The following is a 22109-nucleotide window of genomic DNA, read 5'->3' on the forward strand; positions in this document are numbered from 1 at the left end:
AATGACACAGCATTAAGTAAATAACACCAAGAAACAAAACTTCACCCAGTCTTTGCTGGCCCTCCCCAGCCCGGGGCCCAGTAGGGCGGCCCCAGCCTGTTGCGGTCCCGGTTCCCCCTGAGGGACACCTGGCGCAGGGGGCCCTGGCACACATAAGAAGGCAACTTTCCGGCCCAAGCCCTCCCCCAAGCCCTCCTCCCTCCGCCCCCCCCCCCACGGGAGCCGGGGCACCGTTCCCATGGTAACCAGGCCACCACAAACGCAGGCGGCAGGGCCTGGCGCCACATCCGCGCTCTGCCCAGTGGGATAAGCTCAGGTAAGGCTCAGGGCTGCGGCCCCGCGGGGCACAAGTGGGGCGCGGGGTGGCCACCCTGGGGCTCGAACCAAGGCGCATCAGCGGGCAGCCTCCTTTGTTCTCTCCCCTTTCTCTGCCCTCCCTCCCGGGGCCTTTCTGCTCCCTGCTTCCCTCCACGCAGGGTAGTCCTACAAATAGAGGAGGCCGGGCCCCTTCCTCTCCAGAACCTCGGGCTCTGCGGGCTCTGCGTTTAAGGAGAAACTAGGGGGTGTGGACGGGGTCGCTTCTTCCTCTTTGCCCCACACAGCCCGGACAATGAAGCAGAAAAGGGATTCCCCAGATGGAAAACTTAAGCTGTGCCCACAAACGGGTTCCTGTGACCCAAAGCCATTGGCGCGGTTTCCCTGTGTGCCCTTCCCCCACCTCTAAAATGGGAGAGCATCAGTGGTCCTCACCTTCCTGGGAGACGGTGAGGAGAGGCCAGTGGCTGGGGTCCCGCAGGTGTTCTGTGAGGGGTGTCTGCTCAGGGCCTCCTTGAAAGCTCAAACCTGAATATCTTTGAAATTCTATGTATGAAAAAGGCCTTAGGAAATGACGTTTTAATGAGTACACTGGGGTGTCCATACTGCTAAAAACTGCACTGACTGGCCTAAGGGAGGTTAAGAGACTTTTTTTTTACTTCTGTGCTGTCCCCTGGCATTTTTAAATGTGGCTCCAGATCGGCCTGGGCACCGCACCACAGAGTTCACCAAAGCAGGCCATCCAGTTCTTCCCCCAAGAGGGACGACAGCTGCCCACAGCAAGAATCCTGCCAGTTAGAGAGGTTAGAACTGGCAACTGAGGACAATAATCACAGCAACCAAAAGGCCTCGCATCTGCAGGGCGCTGGAGAATGCCCGGGTTCCTTCACAGAAAGGGGGCTCCTCCCCTTGCTGCAGCCAGTTTCCAGGCTTCTGCCGGCAGCACCCATGCCGCCCCCAAGGTCCCGGGACCCACCCCATGTTCTCCCACAGCTGAGGCTTTGCTGTCGGAGCCCACCCACAGCCTGGCTCTTGGGTGCCTCTCCACAGCAGGAGGGGAGGTTAGGTAAAAAATGCAAACCAGAAAATGGATGTGCAGCCAGTCTCCTGTGGACCATCTGTTCCAGGCACAGCCGTCTGTGGCAGTGCCCCCCTCCTCCTGTGCCAGGAGTTGTGCGAGGCTACCCACCCCGTGGCTGAGGCGGACCTGCAAACAAGCGCCAACAGGGCAGGAAGGAAAGGACAGGAGACTGTGGAGGGAAAAGGACACTCCTTCCAGAGGAGCTTGCCCGTTGTTACAGAGGAGGTGACTTGGAGTTGGGGTTCTAGAGAACGAACAGACTTTGAAGTCCTTTAGGAAATTCGAAAGCCAGCTGGGGCCCCAAAAAAGAAATCTCACCCTGGAAGAGTTGGCGGAAATGTGGGCCGCGTCCTCCAGAAAAGCAAGCAGGACTGTGAATATACTGAAGTACAGAAGCAAGAGGAGATAGAAGGGAGGTCAGGGGGTGGCAGGGCCAGGAGACCGATGCCTGCAGTCCCCACGCTAACTAGAGGCGCTCCGTGTTGGGCCATGCCTGGCCTTCTCCCCAGCTGATGGCTGCTTACTCGTGGAACCCTGTGGAACCCTATGCCAGCCTCAGCGTGGCCCTGCATGACGACAGGAAATGCGTGAGCCCCACAGGGAATGTGCTGAATAGCTGCACTGTTCTAAAACCAACCTGCTCTCCAGGACCTTATGGCAAGAACTCAGACGTCTATCTACCAAAGATCGAGGCTTCGCTTGCACTGTAAGAGGGGTGAAGCCCTGCCCTCCCGTCTCCGCTTTTGTAGTTGGACTGAAACATACGGTTAAGTAGAGCCTTGGCAGCCGAGAGTCCTCAACCTCACGCTTGCTGGCCTTCTCCTGGGATCTTAAGGGTTTACCCAACCTCTTCACTTCCAGCTGGGTGGCTCAAAATCGTTTCGTCTACGAACATCTGCCTCTGTTCTTCCGGTCTCGTCCAAGTCCAGTGCTGGTTCAGTAACAAGAGTTTGGTCAGTTTTTTGTTATTTGATCACTCCCAGCTCCAAAGATCCTTGCCCTTTTTGACTGATGCCTTTACCTTTTTAGAAGACATGGATGCTTAAGCAGCACACCACAGGTCCTGAACTTCCTTCCCAGCTCCAGATCCACTGAAGCCGCACCACCACCACCACCATCACCCCAGCATATTCCCCCCACCGCCTCCCACGGTTGTGCTAAGCTTCAGCTTTATGTTGGTTCCCAGCTTCGAGCCACGCTCCTGGAGCTCAGCCCTATGTGTGCACTCTGTGCCCCAGGAGTTAGACCAGACCATGTTCACAGACACAGTCTGGAAGGCAATAAACACTATCACACTCTTCAGTCAGGCTAGAATGTTCTGAACTGACAACAAGTAGAGCTCCTCAGCCCTAACCAAATCCGTCTGTGCAACCGACTTCCTACAGTGTTGCAGGGATTACGCGAGGCACTGTGGAGAGATTCAGCCTAACAATGTGCCTACAACCCACTCATTCCCAGATTTTGTCTTGCTCCTGAGGTTTCTTTCCTTAGGAGGGGCTCACTGCCTCAGAGGGACCCCTCTTTGAACAGGCCATGGGGCCAACATGGGATAACGGGTCCAGCAAGGTCACCTGTTCTCTGTCCTAACACCTGAGAATTTGCAGGCTCCCAGCACCATCCTGGGCTCTGCAACAGAGTAGACAAGCCTTCTGCCTGGATTCCTGAGGATTCCAGTCTTCGTACTCACATTCTATATGACTAGGTAATTATGCTTGGAAGAACCCCACAAGCAGTTATAATGAAAAGTCGCTTTGGCCTTGGTCTTATCAGCCCTTCTAGTGACTAATAGCATTTTCAGGGCACAAATGACTCCTTTCCTCTCTCAAACTGTTCCTCCCTGGTTTCTTATTGAAATCTAGAATGCTCCCCACTTCTCCAGTCTGCCATGTGAAAACAGACCCGCTAGCCAAGATAGCTGAACCTGCTTTTTAAGGAGGTCCCCCCGGGGGAAAGGGAGGAGCCACCCTGGCCAGGCAGGTAGGAGAGAGAAGGGGCTGTATCACTGAGCAGTAAATAGCATAGCCCCTTTCATTACTGAGTTCCCCTTACCTCCCTCTACACAGAATTCTCTTCCCATGTCTTTAGAGTAGCTAAAGCCTACCCACTGCCTTCCCAACCCCAGAACATCCTTTGGCTCACTTTTTAATTAAGTGGGGACAGCCCATTCCCCTCCTGGGTCCCACAGCCTAGAAGACAGGCAGAGTCCTGGCCTTCTCCTAGCTCCCTATTCTTTCCCCTGGCAGATTCTCTTCCAGCTTACAGTGACATTCACCTCCTCTGTTTTCATTCATGACATCATCATTCTATACTGTATTTTAATTTATTTTTCTGGTTCCCTGCTTCAGCAAGATCTTGAGGTCTATAGATGTGCCTTATGCAATCCTGCAGTCCCAATGCCTGACAGTGTCTGGCACATAGAAAGTCAATAATTTTTTGTGGCACAAAAGAGGAAAAGAAGAAAGGGAAAAGGGATAGGAGGGAGATTTGGAATTTGGAAGCTTATCATTTTCAGTAGCACATTTTTATAAAGTCTGGTTAATACACTGCGTGATAGAATCAGATTCACAAATATTTGAGCAGCTTGGAAGAGTAAGGCAAAGCCAGCAAGATGAAATTTAATACTGATCTACATAACTACTTAGGTTCAAAAAAATAAACCTCAGTTTAGTAAAACAAAACAAAACAAAAACCCAACAAAACAAAAGGTACAGAACACAGAAGCTGTGTTGCAATATCTGTAGCTTGCTGTGGAGCAAATCTGTTGTGAGTAGCTCCAGAGAACAGACCTGGGAAAGCTGGGTGAAAGCCCAAGGGAGGAAGATTTAGCAGAAGTCTGTGTAATTTGTTATGTGCTAAATACAGTGTCTTGCACATAGAAACAGTGGCTGTGATCTTTCTTATCATTATTACCAGCATCATCGCCATTATTTATTATTTATAAGAGCTGTCCAACAGTCTGCCTCGGGAAGCACTGAGCTGCCATCCCTGGAAATCCAAGGTTATCATTGAATAACCACCGGCCTGGGATGTTTGTCAACCTGATTCCTAACCCCTGGTCTCCCTTTCTCCATAATCCCGTGATCTGAAGAACAATGCTCTGTATGTACTGGGTAGTAAAAGCTACAGATAGAATTCTTGGCTGAGTATACTGTCTTTTATATAAAGAAGCTTTGGCATGCCCCACATTTGTTGCAGCATGCCTCCTTCAAGCAACCCCTCCAAAGCATCACTTTCATGTTGAAAAATAAAATTGCTTTGTGTGAAAGCTCCTTTAATCTTACATAGATACAAATGCTTTGTATCTTGAGGGATATGCCAAACTGCTTAGTATTTCAGAATTAATCTCGTTAAAGAAATCTCTGCTTAATCCCCACTGCTGTTGGCCAGAGATGTTGAATAATTCCACACCTGTTCCGGCTGCCTCTACACTTTGCGCCCGACCTGGATTTGGTGGTGTCTCAGAAAACACATCAGTGGGTTCAGGCTGGATCATAGCATTCCCATGTTTTGTTTGATGCTGTTGTTATAGCAATGTTCCTTTGTACATCTTTATCTCAATTTCCTAATTTGAAAAAAGTAAAGGAAGAGGTAGGAGGAGCTTGCCTATTAGAAAATAACAAATGAAATGATGGAGTTGCTCATTAACTAATTCCATATAAACTTATGATAAACCATCAATATTGCTAAGAAAAATGGAGTTCAGATAACAAGCAGTTGTCTCTTTTCAAAGAATATAGAAAACTCGTAATTAGAATACCTAGTTTATAAAACATTTTGTATATAAATGTATATTTTACATACATATACATCACTCAGTGAAATTACTGACTTCCTACTCTCGACACAAATTCTGGATCTCCTCCATTAGGAGCCATCAGCAAATGATCCAAAGTTAAACCATGTGAAATAATCACTTATTTATTCATTTCAACAAATAGTTATTAACCTCCTCCTGTGTACCAGGCATTATTCTAGGTGGCAGGAATATAATGGCAAACAAAAAGGAGCAAAGTTTCTATCCTCCAATAAACAGATCAATGAACATGATACAAATGTTATAAAGAAAATAAAACAGCATGGTAAGAGGGGTGCCTGGATGGCTGAGTTGGTTAAACGTCTGACTCTTAACTTCAACTAAGGTCAAGATCTCAAGGCTGTGATACTGATCCCCACATTGGGCTCTGTGCTGGGCATGGAGCTTGCTTGGGATTATGTCTTCCACTCCCTCTGCCCCTCCCCCTACTCTCTCCCTCTCTTAAAAAAAAAAAAAGAATAAGATACATAGTGACTAGGGATACGGTACGGGTGGGGTCGGGGGCGATTTTAGATCAATTGCTCAGGGAAGGCCTCACTGGGGAGGTGACACTTAAGGACAGCATTTAAAGATCTAGAACTTTCCAGACAATGGCAAGGGCCACCACGGTGGGCAGAGGTCATAGCACAGTGAGCAAGGGGAGAAAGGGACTCTGAAAAGGTAAGAAAGATAGCAGGAGCCAACATGGGCAGGCTTTGGAGTCCTTTGAAATTGAAATGGAAACCACTAGAGGGTTTTAACCCCTGGAGTGACATGATCTAATTTATATATTTGAAAGATTACTGGAGCACCTGGGTGGCTCAGTCAGTTGAGCATCTGAGTCTTCATTTCTGCTCAGGTCATGATCTCAGGGTTGTAAGCCTGAGTTCAGAGTCAGGCTCCATGCCCAGTGGTAGTTGCTTGAGTTTCTCTCTCCTTCTCCCTCTGCCCTTCCCCCCATTCTCTCTCTCTCTCTCTCAAATATTTTTTTAAAATTTTCCCTTTGAAGAATGGGTTATCAGAGAGCAAGAGCCAAAGCACACAGGTAGTTGTAGAAGATGGTGGGCTAGACAAGGGTGAGCACAGTAATAGCAGACAGAAGAATGGATTCAAGACATTTTTTGGAGGATAATGCCAAGAGGACTTACTGATTGGTTAGCAGATTTGGGAGAGTGAAAGAGGGAGGAATCAAGGATGACTCCATATTTCTACGTCTGAGCAAGTGTGTGTATTATTCCAGAGGTTCCGAAACTTTCTCAGTTCATGGCACCCTTAGTGTCTCAGTAAATTTTTCATGGTGCCCCTCCACCCCAAAAGAAATCTGTACAGTTTTCATTTATTAATTATATCCAAATAACTTAATAAATATTGTGTATCTTTATGTCACAGATTTATGTCACAACTTAGAGAAGAAAAAAATAACGCATTTACTTCATTCTTGAATAGCCCTGATGACTCTCTAATGGAATGCATGTGCCCATGGGGCATTGCGTGACTTCTCCATTCTTGGAATCTGATTGCACGTGGCCACCCTCATTTTCTACTTCATGCTGATTTTTGCGTGATACTTCCTTTTCATCTCAACAACTGCCAAAAACCCAGCTTTGCAAAATACGCCATCATTAAAAGGAAGACAGCATAATCAAAAATTAGGTTTTCATACAATACCCAACAGATGTTGAGTATTGCTGTTTTCTTCAAAAATTTAAAACCCACAGCAGCATCCCTGTGAGTTCTCTGCAGTGCCCAGAGAGCATCAGTGCTTGGATTGGCTGAACCATTTGGGGGGGGGGGTTTGGAAAGGGAGGTTCTAGAAGTGAGGGATGCTCAGGTTTGATTTCCATGGTGAACATTCAGGGACAGCTACTGATCAAAGAAGGTTAATGGAGAAATGCACTGTACCACAAAAGTAAACTATTCCAAATTATCATAGGAAAAATACCCATTTTCTAGTATTCTTAGAGAATGAGGTATTGTCCGACTAATTTTCTGTGTAACTAAGAGCTAACCAGAAAACATTTTTCTTTCAGCTGTTATTATTGAAAAATCTCTTGACTTGGACTCAGTTCATTCCCTGACATTGTAAGTACTGAGCCATGAGCATAATTGGTCATAACTACAGCTGCATTGTTCCCAGGTCTTGAAGGCTGTACGGTCATGACTGCAAATAATTCTTCCTGTGCTCCCTATTAGACACACTGTAATCCCAGAAATAGCAATGGAGCTCTACAAAGCAGATATTATCTTCCTAGAGTAATTTTTAACTGCACTGCATTTCCCATTAATGACACCACATTAGGTAATTCCTAGACGTGAGCACCAATAAGAAATACAAATGCAAGATTAAAATGTCTTACCCACAAATTTCATAATTGAAAAAATTTCTGAAAACTTTAAGTCTTCTTGATAAGTTTGTGGCAAACCCATTTGGCCACAAAACCTGAACTGCTAGAGCTCGGTTCAAAGCAAAATCCAACCTGAACTGATGTGGAGCTATTGAGAATTTCTCTTTATCCCACTTATTGTGAAAATTTACATGTTTTGCTATAAAAATACTAATAAGATTGGCTACAGGGTGCTGCCCCCGCCCCCCAACCCCTCTAGGATCGACATGTATTTATGACATAATCATCATAAGGGCAGCCTAAATCAGAAACAAAAGTGAATGCCACAACACAACTGGCTCTAAGGGTTTTGCATAAGGGATAGTCTTTAGAAATGTAGGGCGGGGAGGAACCTGGAGCCCTTTCTAGGTCAATCCACTGATACTACAAATGAGAAGAGAAGCCTAGACACCAAGTGGGAGGAACAGGGAGCACATTCAAAATCACATATTCAGCTTCAAGCTCAGCCCAGTCAGTGCCCTCTCTCCTGCCATCTGCTGCCCACAGCCCTGTTGGGCAGCCTTCATGCGTGCTCCTATGAGTTGAGAACACAAGTAGCTCAGCACACCACTAGTGTCAACAAGGCACACACAAAATATGCTTCTACTGAGATCCTAAGTTGAACTATCTGAAAATGAGTATGTCATCTGTTATAACAGTTCCCAGTAATCCCACTTCATGTGTCACAATTTCAAAGACTTGAGGAAGGTCAATTCAAAGGGCATTCTATTCTATATGACTTCAAAATCAGTCCAGCAAACTTTTAACTGGTAATGGCTTTCCATCTAAATGAATTTCCCTTTAGCAAAAAGAAACGCTAAATAATATTCTTCAGTTCTCTTAAATAATTACCATTAAGGCCTCTACATTTGAGGGAATCACTAAAAATTTGAGCTGTCCAGACTGAAAGATGACATACCTTTCTCATCTCTTTGCAGTTTGGTTTAGACTTGGAATCGAACAGACCTCGTGTGGAATCCCAAATAGGTTTTCTACATTGAAAAATAAGTAACACTTTACCTGCTTTTTGTGAATTTATTTTTTTTAAAGCCTTATTCTGTTGTAGGCACAGAGGAAACGCTCAGGAATGACACAAACCCCTCTTCCCCCACCTCCCGCCATCCCACCCTGTTTAGGAGAGAATGATTGTTTAGCCTAGGGTGAGGGGGGTGGTAGCTGAGAACTAAAGCCAGTGCCCCAGGAAGGGCTATCCTCCAAAGAATACAGTCTCTCAACTCACATGATAGTCCAAGTGGGGGAAAAAATGCCACTCTGCAATGGCACACCTGTGTCCCGATCCTAGTTTAGCTACTTTTTACTTGTCTGACCTTCAGTAAGCTATTTGATTTCTTTGAACCTGACTGTTGTCTGTAAAATGGAGATAATCATATTTGCTGCTCAAGGATGCCATGATGAACAAATTCAATTAGGTACATTTGCTGGTTTCGCAACTCAAAGGATTATATAAACAGCTGGAGAATTGAGAAAAATTAGCATAGTACCCCAAATCTAGAAACAAGAGAACATTGTCCTGATTTAAACAAAAGGAGAAGAGAAGGCGAGATGTGGCAAATCATGTCCCAGTGAGTTTGATATTGATGCTGCATACAATTCTAGAACATTTCCTTTAAGAGCATGGGAGCACTTGGGAGAGATGACAGGTAGCACAGATTCCTGGAGAGCAAGTCATATGGGACTGGACTTCTCTGACCATCCCCTTAGAGAAGTGGGGAGATCTGGAGTGGAAGTCCTAGGGAGCCAGAGAGGAGGACCCACCAGAAAGTAGAGAGAAAAGAGGCTTCAGAGAGATAGGAAGCAGGAGGGGACCCCAGGGACACACAGGGGAAGGGGCCTTATGAGTCGAGGGGGCAGGGCTAAGAGAGCAGAGGGGAGGAACCTCAACAACTAGGTACTGCCAGCTGCCCAGAGAAAGAGCTTTATTCCTTAAAGACTTCTTCCCCCCCACCACCCGCACCCCCAGCAAAGAAATGTTTGTGGTAAGATCCTCTTTCTCCCTACTTTGGTTCACTTTTGATGCTCAGGAAAAAAAAAAAAAAAAACACAATTTTTCCCCATAAGCTACTTTTTGTCACTGTGACCCTCTAAAGATTATAAACCCTTCTGTTTCCCTTAAGCACTGAGTCCCATTCCCTCATCCAGAAAGAGGGGATGATTGTACCTACATCAGGGGTTGTTATGAAGGCTAAGGAGGCCGAGCACTGTAGCTGACATGGAGATGTTAATTCCCTTCCCCCAGCCTCTCCTGATTGATGGATGAAGATGGCAGGTGAGGCTTGGTCCCTGCCCTTGGGGCTTTCTGCTTTGACATCTATATCAGTGATTTGGATGAAGACACACACACTAGGAAGCTGAGAGAATTAAGAAATGACTGGCAGTCCAATAAAAAAAATTATTGGGAGGAGATGGAGAAAATGTGAAGTCTCAGTGAGAGAGGAAAGAAACCCATCGCCCTTTTGGAATGGGAGCTCTAAACAAGTTGACAGAGCTGCCACTTAAGTGTTCTCAGGCATGCCACACGGTTTCAGGGAGATGGCTATGCTCAACTGGGCCTGGGTTCTGGGCAGGGAGGAATCAGGAGTCACATGTTCATTCAATGAATATTTATTATTTCCTACTCTATGCTGGGCACAGTTCTAGGCACTTGGGCAAATCAGTGAATAAAACAAAGATCCCTGACCTCAAAAAAATTTACATTCTAGGGAGAGGAGAGACAATATACATAATAAATGAAATCAAGTACTTAGTATGTTAGGAAGTGATAAATGCTCTATAAGAAAAAGGAAAAATTAGAGCTAGTTAGGGGGGATCAGAAGGACCATGGTACCTGAGGAACGGGCCCAAGGGACAGTAGAGTGAGGGTCTCAGGTGGAACAGAGCCTGGCAATGTTAGGGACAACGCTGAGACTAGGGTGGCAGGAGAGGAAGGAGAGGGCAGGAAGAGACAGGTGAGAGAGGAGATGCAGGCCAGGCAGGAAGGATCTGCAGGCCTGAAAGGGCTCTGGCTTTCAATGCAAGATGCGGAGCCATCGCAAGGTTCTGCACAGAGGGGTGAGGTGATGGGGCTTCGGTTTTAAAAGCAGTCTACCAGCGGAGAATCAGCCACTAGCAGAAGGCTGCAGAGTGGAGGCAAGATGCCTTGCTGGTCAGACCAGGCACAGGTCGGAAGGGGGGGGGATCCTTTGAAGGAGGAACCAGCCTGACTTCCTGGTGGCTGGGCTGCAGACTGAGGAGGAGAGAAGGGAGGATTCCAAGGGTTCCATCAGCAGCTGAGGGGTATGGGGAGGAAGAACAGGATCACAGAGGGCTATTAGACATCCAAGCAGAGATGCCAAGAAGGTGGCTGGAGAGCTGAGCCTGGGGCCCTGGAAAAAGGTCTGGGACCTCCAAACACTTTAAGCACCATCAAGGGTGAAGAGGAGTGAGAACCCTCCACTGTGGCTCCCCTGGGAACAAAAAGAACAGACGTCAGAATGGAAGTCAGAGAAAGGGCCTGATTCAATCCAAGCAGCACTGAATCAGAGCCTCAGCAAAGGTGTCTTATGTTTATAGATAACAGCTTCCTGAGATCAGGGACAAGGGTCAGAAAATGGACTGACTTATTCTGTAGGACACTGTATCTTGGCCAACAAAGACATCATCATAAACTTCCCTTGGGCCAGGCAGTCTTCTGAAGGAAGGTTCCAGCCTCCCAAAGAAGGATAAGGCAGTGTACTTCTGGAAATACCTGTGGCCATCTTTTCTCCCAGAGTCCAGCCACCAGGACCTGGACTGCACAACAGACAGACCCTAATCTCTCAACCTCTCACTAGGCTGTAGTCACTACCAGGGAGCAGGGGAGCACAAAGCAGCCTCTTTTCTCTCTCCCAATGCCATAAACTAATTAAAGCCTGCACACACCCCCACACCTACACCACACTTAGACCACTACTAGACAATCTCCAGAGCTGGGCAGCAAGTCCTTTGAAAGGAGGTCTGGACAGCACCCTCTCGGTTCACCACACTGCCTCAGGCTAATGCTATCAAAATCCAGTAATCCAAGGGTTCTAGCAACGCTGCAGGTGAATAGATGAGCCCACTGGCCCACTGTGAATGTGTTCGCACATCACACTTCTCATTTTGGGCATCACATTGCACACATTAGCAAGAGATCCATGATCTCATCTTGCTGGTCCCTAAAACAAAGCTTCCTGGTCTAAGATCTGAAAAAAGGTAGGCCAAAACACTGATCCATTAAGTCCTTGGAGCAAACAGGAAGATTCTGGACAGTCTGCCTCCAATAGGAGCAGCAGCCTCTTCAACTTATCTCACTGTGCAAAAAAATATATATATTTTTTTAAAACTTTGGGACACCGTGCTCTAGAGCCATCTATTCTTGCCTTTCACTCAGTTAATGATCATTTATTCACTGGACATGTATTAAGCGTCAGGCACCAAGCTAACCACTGGAGACAGAGTGAGGAACAGTCACTCTGTCATAAGGTCACTGTCACTGAGACACTTATTATCTAGTGGAAAAGGAAGATTGGACAAGTAAACAGAAACCAGAAACAGTGTAAATGCTACAGGAGAGACTAAGAGAGTGGGAGGAAAGAGGAGGAATAGCAAGAGATAAGTCAGAGAGCCTGGCAGGTGCCAGACCTTACAGGGCCTGGAAGCCATTGGGGGATTCCAAGTACAAGGGAAAGCCACTGGGGGATTTATAAGGACTGGATATCATGGATCTGGTTTCTATTTTCCCACAAGTACTCTTCACGGAGAATGACAGGGGGCTGGGCAGCCATGGTCCCAGGAAGGCCAGTTTAAAAAGAGCTGCAGTAATTCTGCCTGGAGAGGACTTGGCTCACTGTGGGCAGACACAGTGGTGATATAGAAGAGCAGAAGGATTCAAATATATTTTTAAACAAGAATCAATCCTTCTGACCCTCAAAAAGTTCACACTCTGTTGGAAAGACGGATGTGTAAGCAAATCATGTCATCTAGCAAAACTGTTACTTTAATGGAAATACAGAAGCTATGCAGGGAGCTTAGGATGGAGCTCAGAAGACTTCTGGGAGGGAGTCAAGGTGCTCACAGCTGCATCCAAGCTGGGAAGTAAAAAGAAGTGTTTGCCGAGTGAACAAACAGTGGGTGGTGCTTCTAGTCAAGGAGGGGGGCCGTCTGGCGGCAGACTACCAGCTGTGAGGCCCCAGTTGCCATGACTGGACCACCTCACCCATGCCTCTCCTATCGCTCTTGACACTTTGCATATGGAAACCTGTCTTCAGGACTATTTTTCTCACCAGATTTCAAGCTCCTGCAAGACATCCTATCTTGTTGCAATAAATATTTCGTGACAGATAACTAAAAGTCCTCTCTGCTGACTGTACCACTAGACACTGCAACATTGCTTCACTTCATACTGTGCAGTCATTGCAAAGGTGTCGCCTTTAGTTGTGGTCTTTCCTACAAGCTCCTTGAGGGTAAAACCTTCATTCCCCCTTGTTTGTACCTTTTCATGTGCACTGATCCGCACACTTTCCAAAGACTGTGGAATAAAATGAGTGAACAAAAATGTATTTAAATCAACATGCAGTAGGCAATTACTGACTAATGGGATTTTATTCCTTTCTTGGTTACCAGGATGGTAAAGCAACTGCCCACTGCTTGCTGAGGGGTCTCATTGGCTCAATGCTGCCCCAGCATGTCTGCTGAAAACAATCCATCATCAAGAGAAACATCCCCTCCCTATGAACCTTCAACATCCCAATATTCCACACAGACCTTATCTTCAGAGGAAGAAGATAAAGAGGAAGACGAGAATTCAGAGAGAAAATCTCTCTCTCCTGAACACAATGAGTACCTGGAAGACGGTGAGTATCTGGAAGAGGAAATCCTTCTAGAGGAAGACGAGTACCTGGAAGAGGAAAAGTTTCTGGAAGGGAACACATATCTGTATGAATCAGAGTATCTGAAGGAGAGAAAGCATCTACAAGAGAAAAAGCTTCTGGAAGAAAAAGAGTTTCTGCTTGAAAAGTATCTAGAAGATGGTGAGTATCTAGACAAGGGGGAAGTATCTGAAAGGAAGAGTATGTGTATGAAGAAGAGTATCAGGGAGGGGACATTCAGAAGAGGGCCTCCTAAAAGATAGCAACTCTGGTTCACCATACACCCAGGATAAAAGATCAGACTTGGGAGAGAGCACAGATCAGTCTGTCAACCCCACCCACAGTGCTGACAGGCAGGCACACTCATTATTGACCCAGGTCTCTTCCCGGCCTCCATGGCTGTGCCCCCAAGCATGGTGCCATCAGAGCAGACAGGCTTGATGAACATAAGATAAGGCCCCTATTCATAAACAAAATATATCCTATATTGTGTGTTTTTTCCTTATTGCACAAGTAATTCATATTTATTGTGGATGTCTGAGAAACTATATATAAGAAAAATGAAGAAAGCAAAAAATCACTACCATCCGTAGGGGAATAATCACTTTCACACTTTGGTTTAACTTCCCCAGACTTTATAAAATGTGTGTCACAGGGCACCTGGGTGGCTCAGTAGGTTAAGCGTCTGCCTTCAGCTCAGGTCATGATCCCAGGGTCCTCATATGGAGCCTCACATCTGGCTCCTTGCTCAGCAGGGAGTCTGCTTATCCCTCTCCCTTGGCTGCTCCCTACCCCCATGCTCTCTCTCTCAAATAAACAAAATCTTTAAAAAAAAAATTTTTAATAAAAAAAAGTGTGTCACCTAATTTTTAAGGAATATTATGCTTTATATATATATATATATAATTACAAATAAATATACTGTAAAAAGCAGGTAACAGATAATACTTATATTAAATATTTACATGAATATATGTAAGTATTCATACTTATATGAATACATTTCACATTAGTATATTTTCTGCAAATCATTTTCATAGCTACATCACACTGAATTGTATCTTCAAGCCGTGGTATTTTTAATTGATTCCTGATTATTATCAATTGTTCATTGCTTCTGATTTTTTGTTACTTTTTCAAACAGCACTTTGATAAACATCCTTAGAGCTAGATTTTATCAATGACTTCTAATTATTTCCTAGAATACATTCCAAAATCTATTGCTAGGTCAACAGACACTAGTATGCTTCTTGGAGCACCCACTCGGCCCCAGGAAGGCATTGTATATGAGTATTTAACTTCGGAGTGATTTCTCTCACCCTGGGGTTGACATTTTCCCAATACTGTTTCTGTGACTGGCACCTTTTCCTTCAGTTGGGTTTTATTATTTGGCAATGGCCCCCTTGTGCTATTGTTAAAGGTGGCTGACTCCCACTTTCTCCTAGGCCCCGTGCTGCTTTCTCTTGCTGTCATGACTACATGGCCATATCCATCCAGGTTCAGGAAGTTACAAATCCAAGTCATCTCCATCATCTTCATATTCACCTAGAAACAGGACTACATTATTTTCCTGGATCTGATTCTGTTACCAACTGCGAGCAACTCAGGCAGCTTGAATTTTTAAATCCCAGTCGGATCACACAGCCTGCATCTGGGTATTCTTAACAGCCACACAGGCATTTTTTTTTTTTTCACACAGGCATTTTTGCCTTTACTTCCTACCTCAAATCAGACGCACCATCCTAGATTCCTACTACCCTCATGTAAGTTTTGTCAGGGTACTATAGAAGTAATTCCTCTATTGCTGGGAAACTCTCTTTCATGTGTGCCTCTGCTGTGAAACTCCCACTCAGAATCCTAATATTCCTGCTGTTCAAATACCAAGTGTTAATTCTAATTCTGAAAAATAGCATTTGGGCCATTTCTCTTGCACAGTATGAATCAAGCATTCTTAACATGTCCCCTGTATGCACTGGACCTTTGTAAATATATTACCCACTACAGTAGGACAAATACAATGCTGACAAGTGAATGGAACTGTGTATAAAGCAAAAAGCTTCGAAAATAAATGCCCTGCTAGCAAAATTTGGAGAGGCACTGAAAAGACTGTAGAGGAATGCTAAAATGCCCCTTCAAAGACACATGGAAGAATGTCTTGGTCTATGAAACCCAAGGTACCAAGCCAGACTGCCCAAAACAGACTAAATTAAGAAGAGGTCTACAACAGGATTTGGAGCTTTTCAAAAGAATTTACATCAAGATTTCTTAATGTGGAATATTTTGCCAATACCTTTAAGAGGAAATTTGTTTAGCCTTGGCACAGGAGTGCCTTCCTGACCCATAGCAAATGCTCAGTACATGCAAATTGAATCAAGTTCAATTTCATTTATTTCATACAGTCAGGCACATATGCACGTGTGGGTGTGCACACACACACATTTGTGCACACACCTGCATTTATTTTTAGAAACACCTTTTATAAATTCATTGGCACCTATAAAATGAGCCCTAGAAATGACAAATGGCCTTCTCTCAGGTTGATGGATTAATTGCTAGAGACTAGTGGTGGAGCCCTATGTGGAGAAAGATTCTGAGAGCCAACTTGAGCTCAGCAGGAAAGAGCACCACGAGGGACTAGTATTGTGGGCCACAGAATCAGATGGGGATGGAGGAGTAGGAGTGCCATTTATTTGTCTGTTTGGTGGTAGATGTGAGTCTGTTGCAAAGAACACTGTTTCCTTCCTCTCTCTGGAGTTTAACTGTCTTGAGTCCGAATGTCAATTCTCTCCCACTTATTTTTTTTTTCTCTCCCACTTATTAGGGAAGGACTTGGGCAAGTCACTTAACTCCTCTGCATGCTGGTTTCCTTAACTATAAATTAGAAACAACAGACATATCTTATAGGATATTTGTGAAGATTAAAGGAATTATCCTAAAGCATTATAAACTATGACTATGACAGGCACACAGCATTCAAAGACTTTCCAGTGTTAGTTATTACTGTTGTTATATTGTATTTTATGATTCCCCTACCACTGACTTGTGAAAGGTAGTTTACACTTCCCATCACCACATACCCCACCCAATTTGTGGACTGGATGTAACAAAAAAAAGATGCAATGAACTGGGGTATAGGAGGGACCTGTGCCCCCAACCTAACTACTCAGCAGGCAGCTCAATTTCAGAGACTCCTACTGCATGGGACAAATCAGGGTAGGGTCACGCTAGCAACCTATAACCCCCTTTCTCTTCTTTAAAGAAATCATTTTCCAAAGAAAAATTATTTTCCCCATGATTTGTAGAGAAATCCAATAAAATTAGATGAGAAACCTGAATATAAATGCAGCATCAATCACCACTGAATAATCAATAGCTCCATATGAGCAATCTCCCCGAGAGATTCCAGGTAAGTTTTGTAAAATGTGGGTGTCCACACTGCGGTGTCAAGAGTCAGAAGATCCAGCACATGGCAGGGCCTTTGACCTTGAGCATGTCATTTACTTTCTCTCAGTTTCAGTTTCCCCATGTACAAAAATACCTTTCTTCACAGTGTGGTTGCAATATTTACATGCAAAAACATACTGAAAATGCTTTGAAAACTCTCCTATACCATATGGTGTAAGATCAAAAATGCTCTTCTGATCTCACATGGGGAGGAGGCGCTAGAAGGAAGTACCATCTATGTTACTATCATGCTGTCACAGAACATGAAACCACCCCATATTGAGGACCCTTTTGGGTTTTTGGGTTTTTTTTTTTTTTTTAAACTCAAGACCTTCTAAAAGATGAATTCTGTTCTGTGGCAAATAATGTCATAGAGATATCACAGGATATTAATTTTGATTTATAATGTTTTTTGCTCAATAGTATTTTGATATGCACAATATGCTGGATTTGATTTTCTTTACCCTTGCAACCTCCTCTTCCACAGCTCCGAATGCTGTTTGGCCTAAATGCTATTATAACTCCTTTGCCATTTCCAATTGAGAGTTGCTGCTGCAATAACTCTTTCCAACAGGGCATCTAGCAGTTTTCTGCATATTTAAGAAGAAACGTTTGCAATATATTGATAAGGCATGGATGGGAGAGAGCCAGCCAGTTTGTCAGGCAGGAAACTTCACAGATGATGACAGAGCTCCACAACTAGTGTGCCCTGAGTACAACTGGTGGGGGAGATGCTGAGCCCCCGGGGCCAGTCGCTCACAGCCTCCACTCCACTCCTGAACAAACTTCATCATCTTCTGTGTCTTGCCCAGAAGGTCAGGAGCACAGTCCAAGGCATAGGGCATGTATTGTATATTTCACAATCTTTGTCTTCTTTTTTTAAAAAAAATATTTTATTTATTTATTTATTCATGTGAGAGACAGACAGAGGCAAAGACACGGGCAGCGGGAGAAGCAGGCTCCCTGTGGGGAGCCCGATGTGGGACTCAATCCCAGGACCCTGGGATCATGACCTGAGCCTAAGGCAGATGCTCAACCACTGAGCCGCCCAGGTGCCCCTGATCTTAGTGTCTCCTTAAATTCACCCAGCCATTATTTAACCCCATGACACAGGTGAAGAATCTAGAGTCAGAGAGAGGGTATATGACTATGCCAAGGTCACAGAAAATCATGAGAGGAGCCAGGACAGTCTCCCCAGGCTTCCCTTCTCCCTCTTGTAATCGCCTCTTTCTTTTCTTCTTTCCTTCCTCCTGTCCTTCTTTGTTCAGGCTTTTTAATAAATAGTGTGCATATTTTAATTTTAGGAGAATGACATAAAAAGAAATAAAATTTACTTTCGCTCATTTTAATGGTTAATTTGAAAAGCAGAAGGTATAAAAACATTACCCCATTGACCAACATCCAAATATAAATAAAGCTGATTCAGTCTTTAGTGATTTTATTTTTTATTTTTTTTTTAAAGATTTTATTTATTTATTCATGAGACACACAGAGAGAAGTAGAGACACAGGCAGAGGGAGAAGCAGGCTCCATGCAGGGAGCCCGATGTGGGACTCGATCCCAGGTCTCCAGGATCTCACCCTGGGCTGAAGGCAGCGCTAAACCGCTGAGCCACCTGGGGTGCCCCTCTTTAGTGATTTTTATTCTGTCCTTCCTGCTCTTATTTTTTCCATGTTTGATTGGTGGTGGTGGTCCTTGTTTTGTAGCTTTGTCTTTATAGTTTTAAACATGTTGTATGTACAAGTTGGTATTTTACTTTTGTAACAGAAATTGCGACTTCAATATTTGCCCCGTATTGCTTAACTTTTGTAGACATCATTTTAACAGCAAAGTAATATTCCTCAATATATTCTGTCTCATGGATAAACTGTGGATAAGTGTTGAACATTTAAGTTTCAAATTTCAATTTCTGGTTCTCATGTCTTTACTACTTCCACTGTGCCAGTCTCTATTATTAGAACTAATGGCCTACTTTATCCCAATTGTACACGAAATTCCTATCATTCAAGGAAAATGGGTGATTAAATGACACAAATAAATATTAAAAAATATTTAGATACTCAACTCTGGGAAACAAGGGGTGGTGGAAAGGGAGGTGGGTGGGGGTGACTGGGTGATGGGCAATGAGGGGGGCACTTGATGGGAGGAGCACTGGGTGTTATGCTATATGTTGGCAAACTGAACTCCAATAAAATGAAAAAATAAAAATAAAATAAATAAAAATTTAGATCCTCTGAGCCTCAGTCACCTCTTCTATATAGATACCTTTCATCTATGACAGAAGGAAGCCTCTGTGATAACCCAAAAATTAACAAAGCAAACTTGAATTTCCAAAATCCATGATTTCATGAAAATTATCTTAAGTTCTCACTGACTTTACAAAATTTAACCTTGTAGTTTGTAAAGGAAACCATTAAGAAAGACAACACTAATGAAAAGTAAAAATAGAAGAATTCTATAAACTGGGGCCTCACCCCCACAAATCCAGCACTTAGCAACATATTTTTAAATAGAAGAAAGATGCCTTTTTTTTTTCAGTATTATCTTTCTGTTCTTTTTCCAACAGAATTCAAGAGTATGTCTTCATACCAAACTTTGCCTCATCTTACCACAAGGTAATAGTTTTCTTTTTGGATAAATCAGGTGGAAATTCATGCTTAGGGATGATGCTTCAGGAGCCTTAGGAGTCCCGAAGACAGTGAATTGGGGGGCAGGTGGGGTGGAGGTGCAGGGTTCAGGCCCCTTGAGGAAGGAGGGATTCAGGTAGGGGTGGGTATCTCCAAGAGTCACACATAAGGGTCCACCACTGCCCCCTCTACCACTCAGCTACTCACAGGGTGAGGGACAGGTCCCAATATCCAAGTCCTGGGCATCCAGAACTACAGAGATGAAAGGGCAGGAGCCATCTGAGTCTGCAAAGTTCTCAACCAGGGAGAGATAACAAAGGGCTTGTGGCCATGCCCTCAGGGTACAGATGAATGAATGCCCAAAAGACAGTCACCATCTTCCTTATTCAGGCATGTTTCTAAGGTCTAGGTCACCATTCAGTGAGCACTCATTAAACTGCCACAGGGCTTGGTACATGCAAGATGGTCACTAACATACCTATGGAATAAATAAATAAATGCTTCCTTCCATGTGCTCAGCTCTGTAGAAACCAAGGTGGGCAGTACCGCCCACCCCACCCCCCGCCCGAGTCCTGTAAGGACTATGTGTTCACAGTCCTCATCCTTGTGTCTCATCCCCTACAGTCCCTCCCCAAAGGATGACTGCAGGGCATTTGCATCCACTGGTGAAGTGGGTTGATGCTAGATACAAAGAAAGCATGAGGCCAGTTCCATTATAGTGAGAAATAGGAATGAGATCCCTGCTCTGCAGCACAGGGCAGCTACAGGCTACCATTTGAGGACTACCCTTCAACCTGGTGAGGCCAGCCCCCATGGCTGCTCTCCACTGGCCCCTGAGCTCCACACTTCACCCTCCTAGGGGCTCAGCAATGTGGATAAGATGAGGTGGCTCTTTGGAGGTCCCCTTCACCTCAGGTACTGACACCCACAGCATACTGAGGAACGTGTGAGTGACCACGGGAAATTCTGTGACTGAGAACAGGGACCCTGGAGCCAGACTGCTTGGGTTTGAATCTCTGCCAGCTGTGTGCCACAGGGCAATCACATAATCTCCCGGTTTCTTCAGCCTCATGAGGCAGTGGTCGAGATTAAATGGGTATTAACACACGGGGCTCACTGAGAGCAGTGGCTAGCACACACGAATGCTCTGTAAGTGCTACACTTCATTGTTACTGCCGGTTCTGCCCCCCACATGCCACTGTGTGGCAACTTAGCATGCCTAGAATGTGAATCATGATTCCAAACATGGGCACCCATTCAATCCTTTATTCATCTTCCAGCTGAGTGGCTTTCCTGTCACCGAGGAACTCACAGGGACCAGAGGGGCCCTGGGGCCTCACCTGTGTCTGCCACATGCTCTTTGGCTTGGCTCCTAGAGTCCAGGTCTGGGCTACGGGTGCTCAGAGAGGCCCTGGACTTTCCTGACACAGGCTGCTGAGAGACTGAACCTGCACAAACCACTTTAGACAAGAAGCATTACACTCATATTTGTTTGTTAAGCCAGAGGAGGGAAAGGGAAGCAGGTTCAGGTCAAGCATTTCATGGGTCCCTAATAAACAGGAAGGCTCCCTTTCCCACTTCTACACGCATGCCCTGAAGATCCCCCTGGCACACACCAGGCCCTTCCCCCACTCTGAAACAGCTGAAGAAGTAGGCCTGAAACCATCCAATCTCCCCAGGATCTAGGATCTAGTGGCTCCTCCGGCACCCTTCCATTGCAGATGGAGCAGGGAGCTGGTGTTTGGCCCAGGTAGGCCAGAACCCTAGTCCTGCTTCCAGAGGTGCCCCAGAAGCCCTCACCATGTCTCAGCCCAGAGCAGGTGTGGCAGAGAGGATGCTGAGTAAATGTAGTACATGAAGATGGCAATGAGCAGATAAGCCCACCATTACCTTAGGTATGATCACTCGGTGTGTTTGGCAGCTTTACCTTCTCAAAGTCCTTTCACGAGGATTTGCATTACCTCTTTGGGTCCCAGTGACCAGCTGGTAAGTGAGGTAGGACAGGCATTATCCCAGGAAAAGGATAAATCCCAGGAGAGTCCCCTGATCTGGCCCTGAGGCCTGGAACAGGGCAAGAGTCGACAGTCGCCTAAAGAGCCTACCTGTGTTCCCTAGTTCTTTATTCCTGTGGTCACCTGATCTAGGATCTACCATCTTGCCACTTGATCCCATTGCCCCTTTTCAATGGTGCACCCTGAGAACACAGCTGCTGTGCCCTAGCCACAGGCTGCACAGAGCCAGGCCTTTCCATGGGTCCCCTGGAAGAGAAACAAGATCTGTCTGTTAACTCCCCCTGACGCTGAGCCTCTCAGGTAGAGCAAGCGGCCTCTTTTTCTCTCCCTCAGCCTCTGCCTATAGCCCCTCACTCCCTCCCTGTCCCTCTCTGTATGGGGGGAATGCAGACCCAGGCAGGGAACAGGCCTGTCTCTGAAGGGCCACTAAACTGCTGAATCTCCAGTAACAACATCAGCAGCCAACAGTGCACTTGCCCACTCTCGCTGTCCTCTCCGGTGGGGACCTGTGAGGGAGGGATGATGAACAGAAAGGAACAGAAACTGAAGCGCAGAGACATTAAATAGG

General features: G+C 45.4%; 1 protein-coding gene across 1 annotated transcript in view; it reads left to right on the forward strand.

Annotated features, from left to right (window-relative positions):
• Positions 1-255: 255 nt before the first annotated feature.
• Positions 256-22109, forward strand: part of ERICH6B (glutamate rich 6B) — a 56873-nt gene continuing 35019 nt past the window's right edge. The window contains exons 1-4 of the mRNA XM_072762538.1: positions 256-316; positions 7220-7271; positions 13214-13620; positions 19469-19517. Of these exons, the coding sequence (XP_072618639.1) occupies positions 13275-13620; positions 19469-19517 (395 nt within the window). The 5' untranslated portion in view covers positions 256-316; positions 7220-7271; positions 13214-13274. The remainder of the gene's footprint in view (positions 317-7219; positions 7272-13213; positions 13621-19468; positions 19518-22109) is intronic.

This window comes from Vulpes vulpes, chromosome 6 (assembly GCF_048418805.1).
Source record: "Vulpes vulpes isolate BD-2025 chromosome 6, VulVul3, whole genome shotgun sequence".
NCBI classification, from domain to species: domain Eukaryota; kingdom Metazoa; phylum Chordata; class Mammalia; order Carnivora; family Canidae; genus Vulpes; species Vulpes vulpes.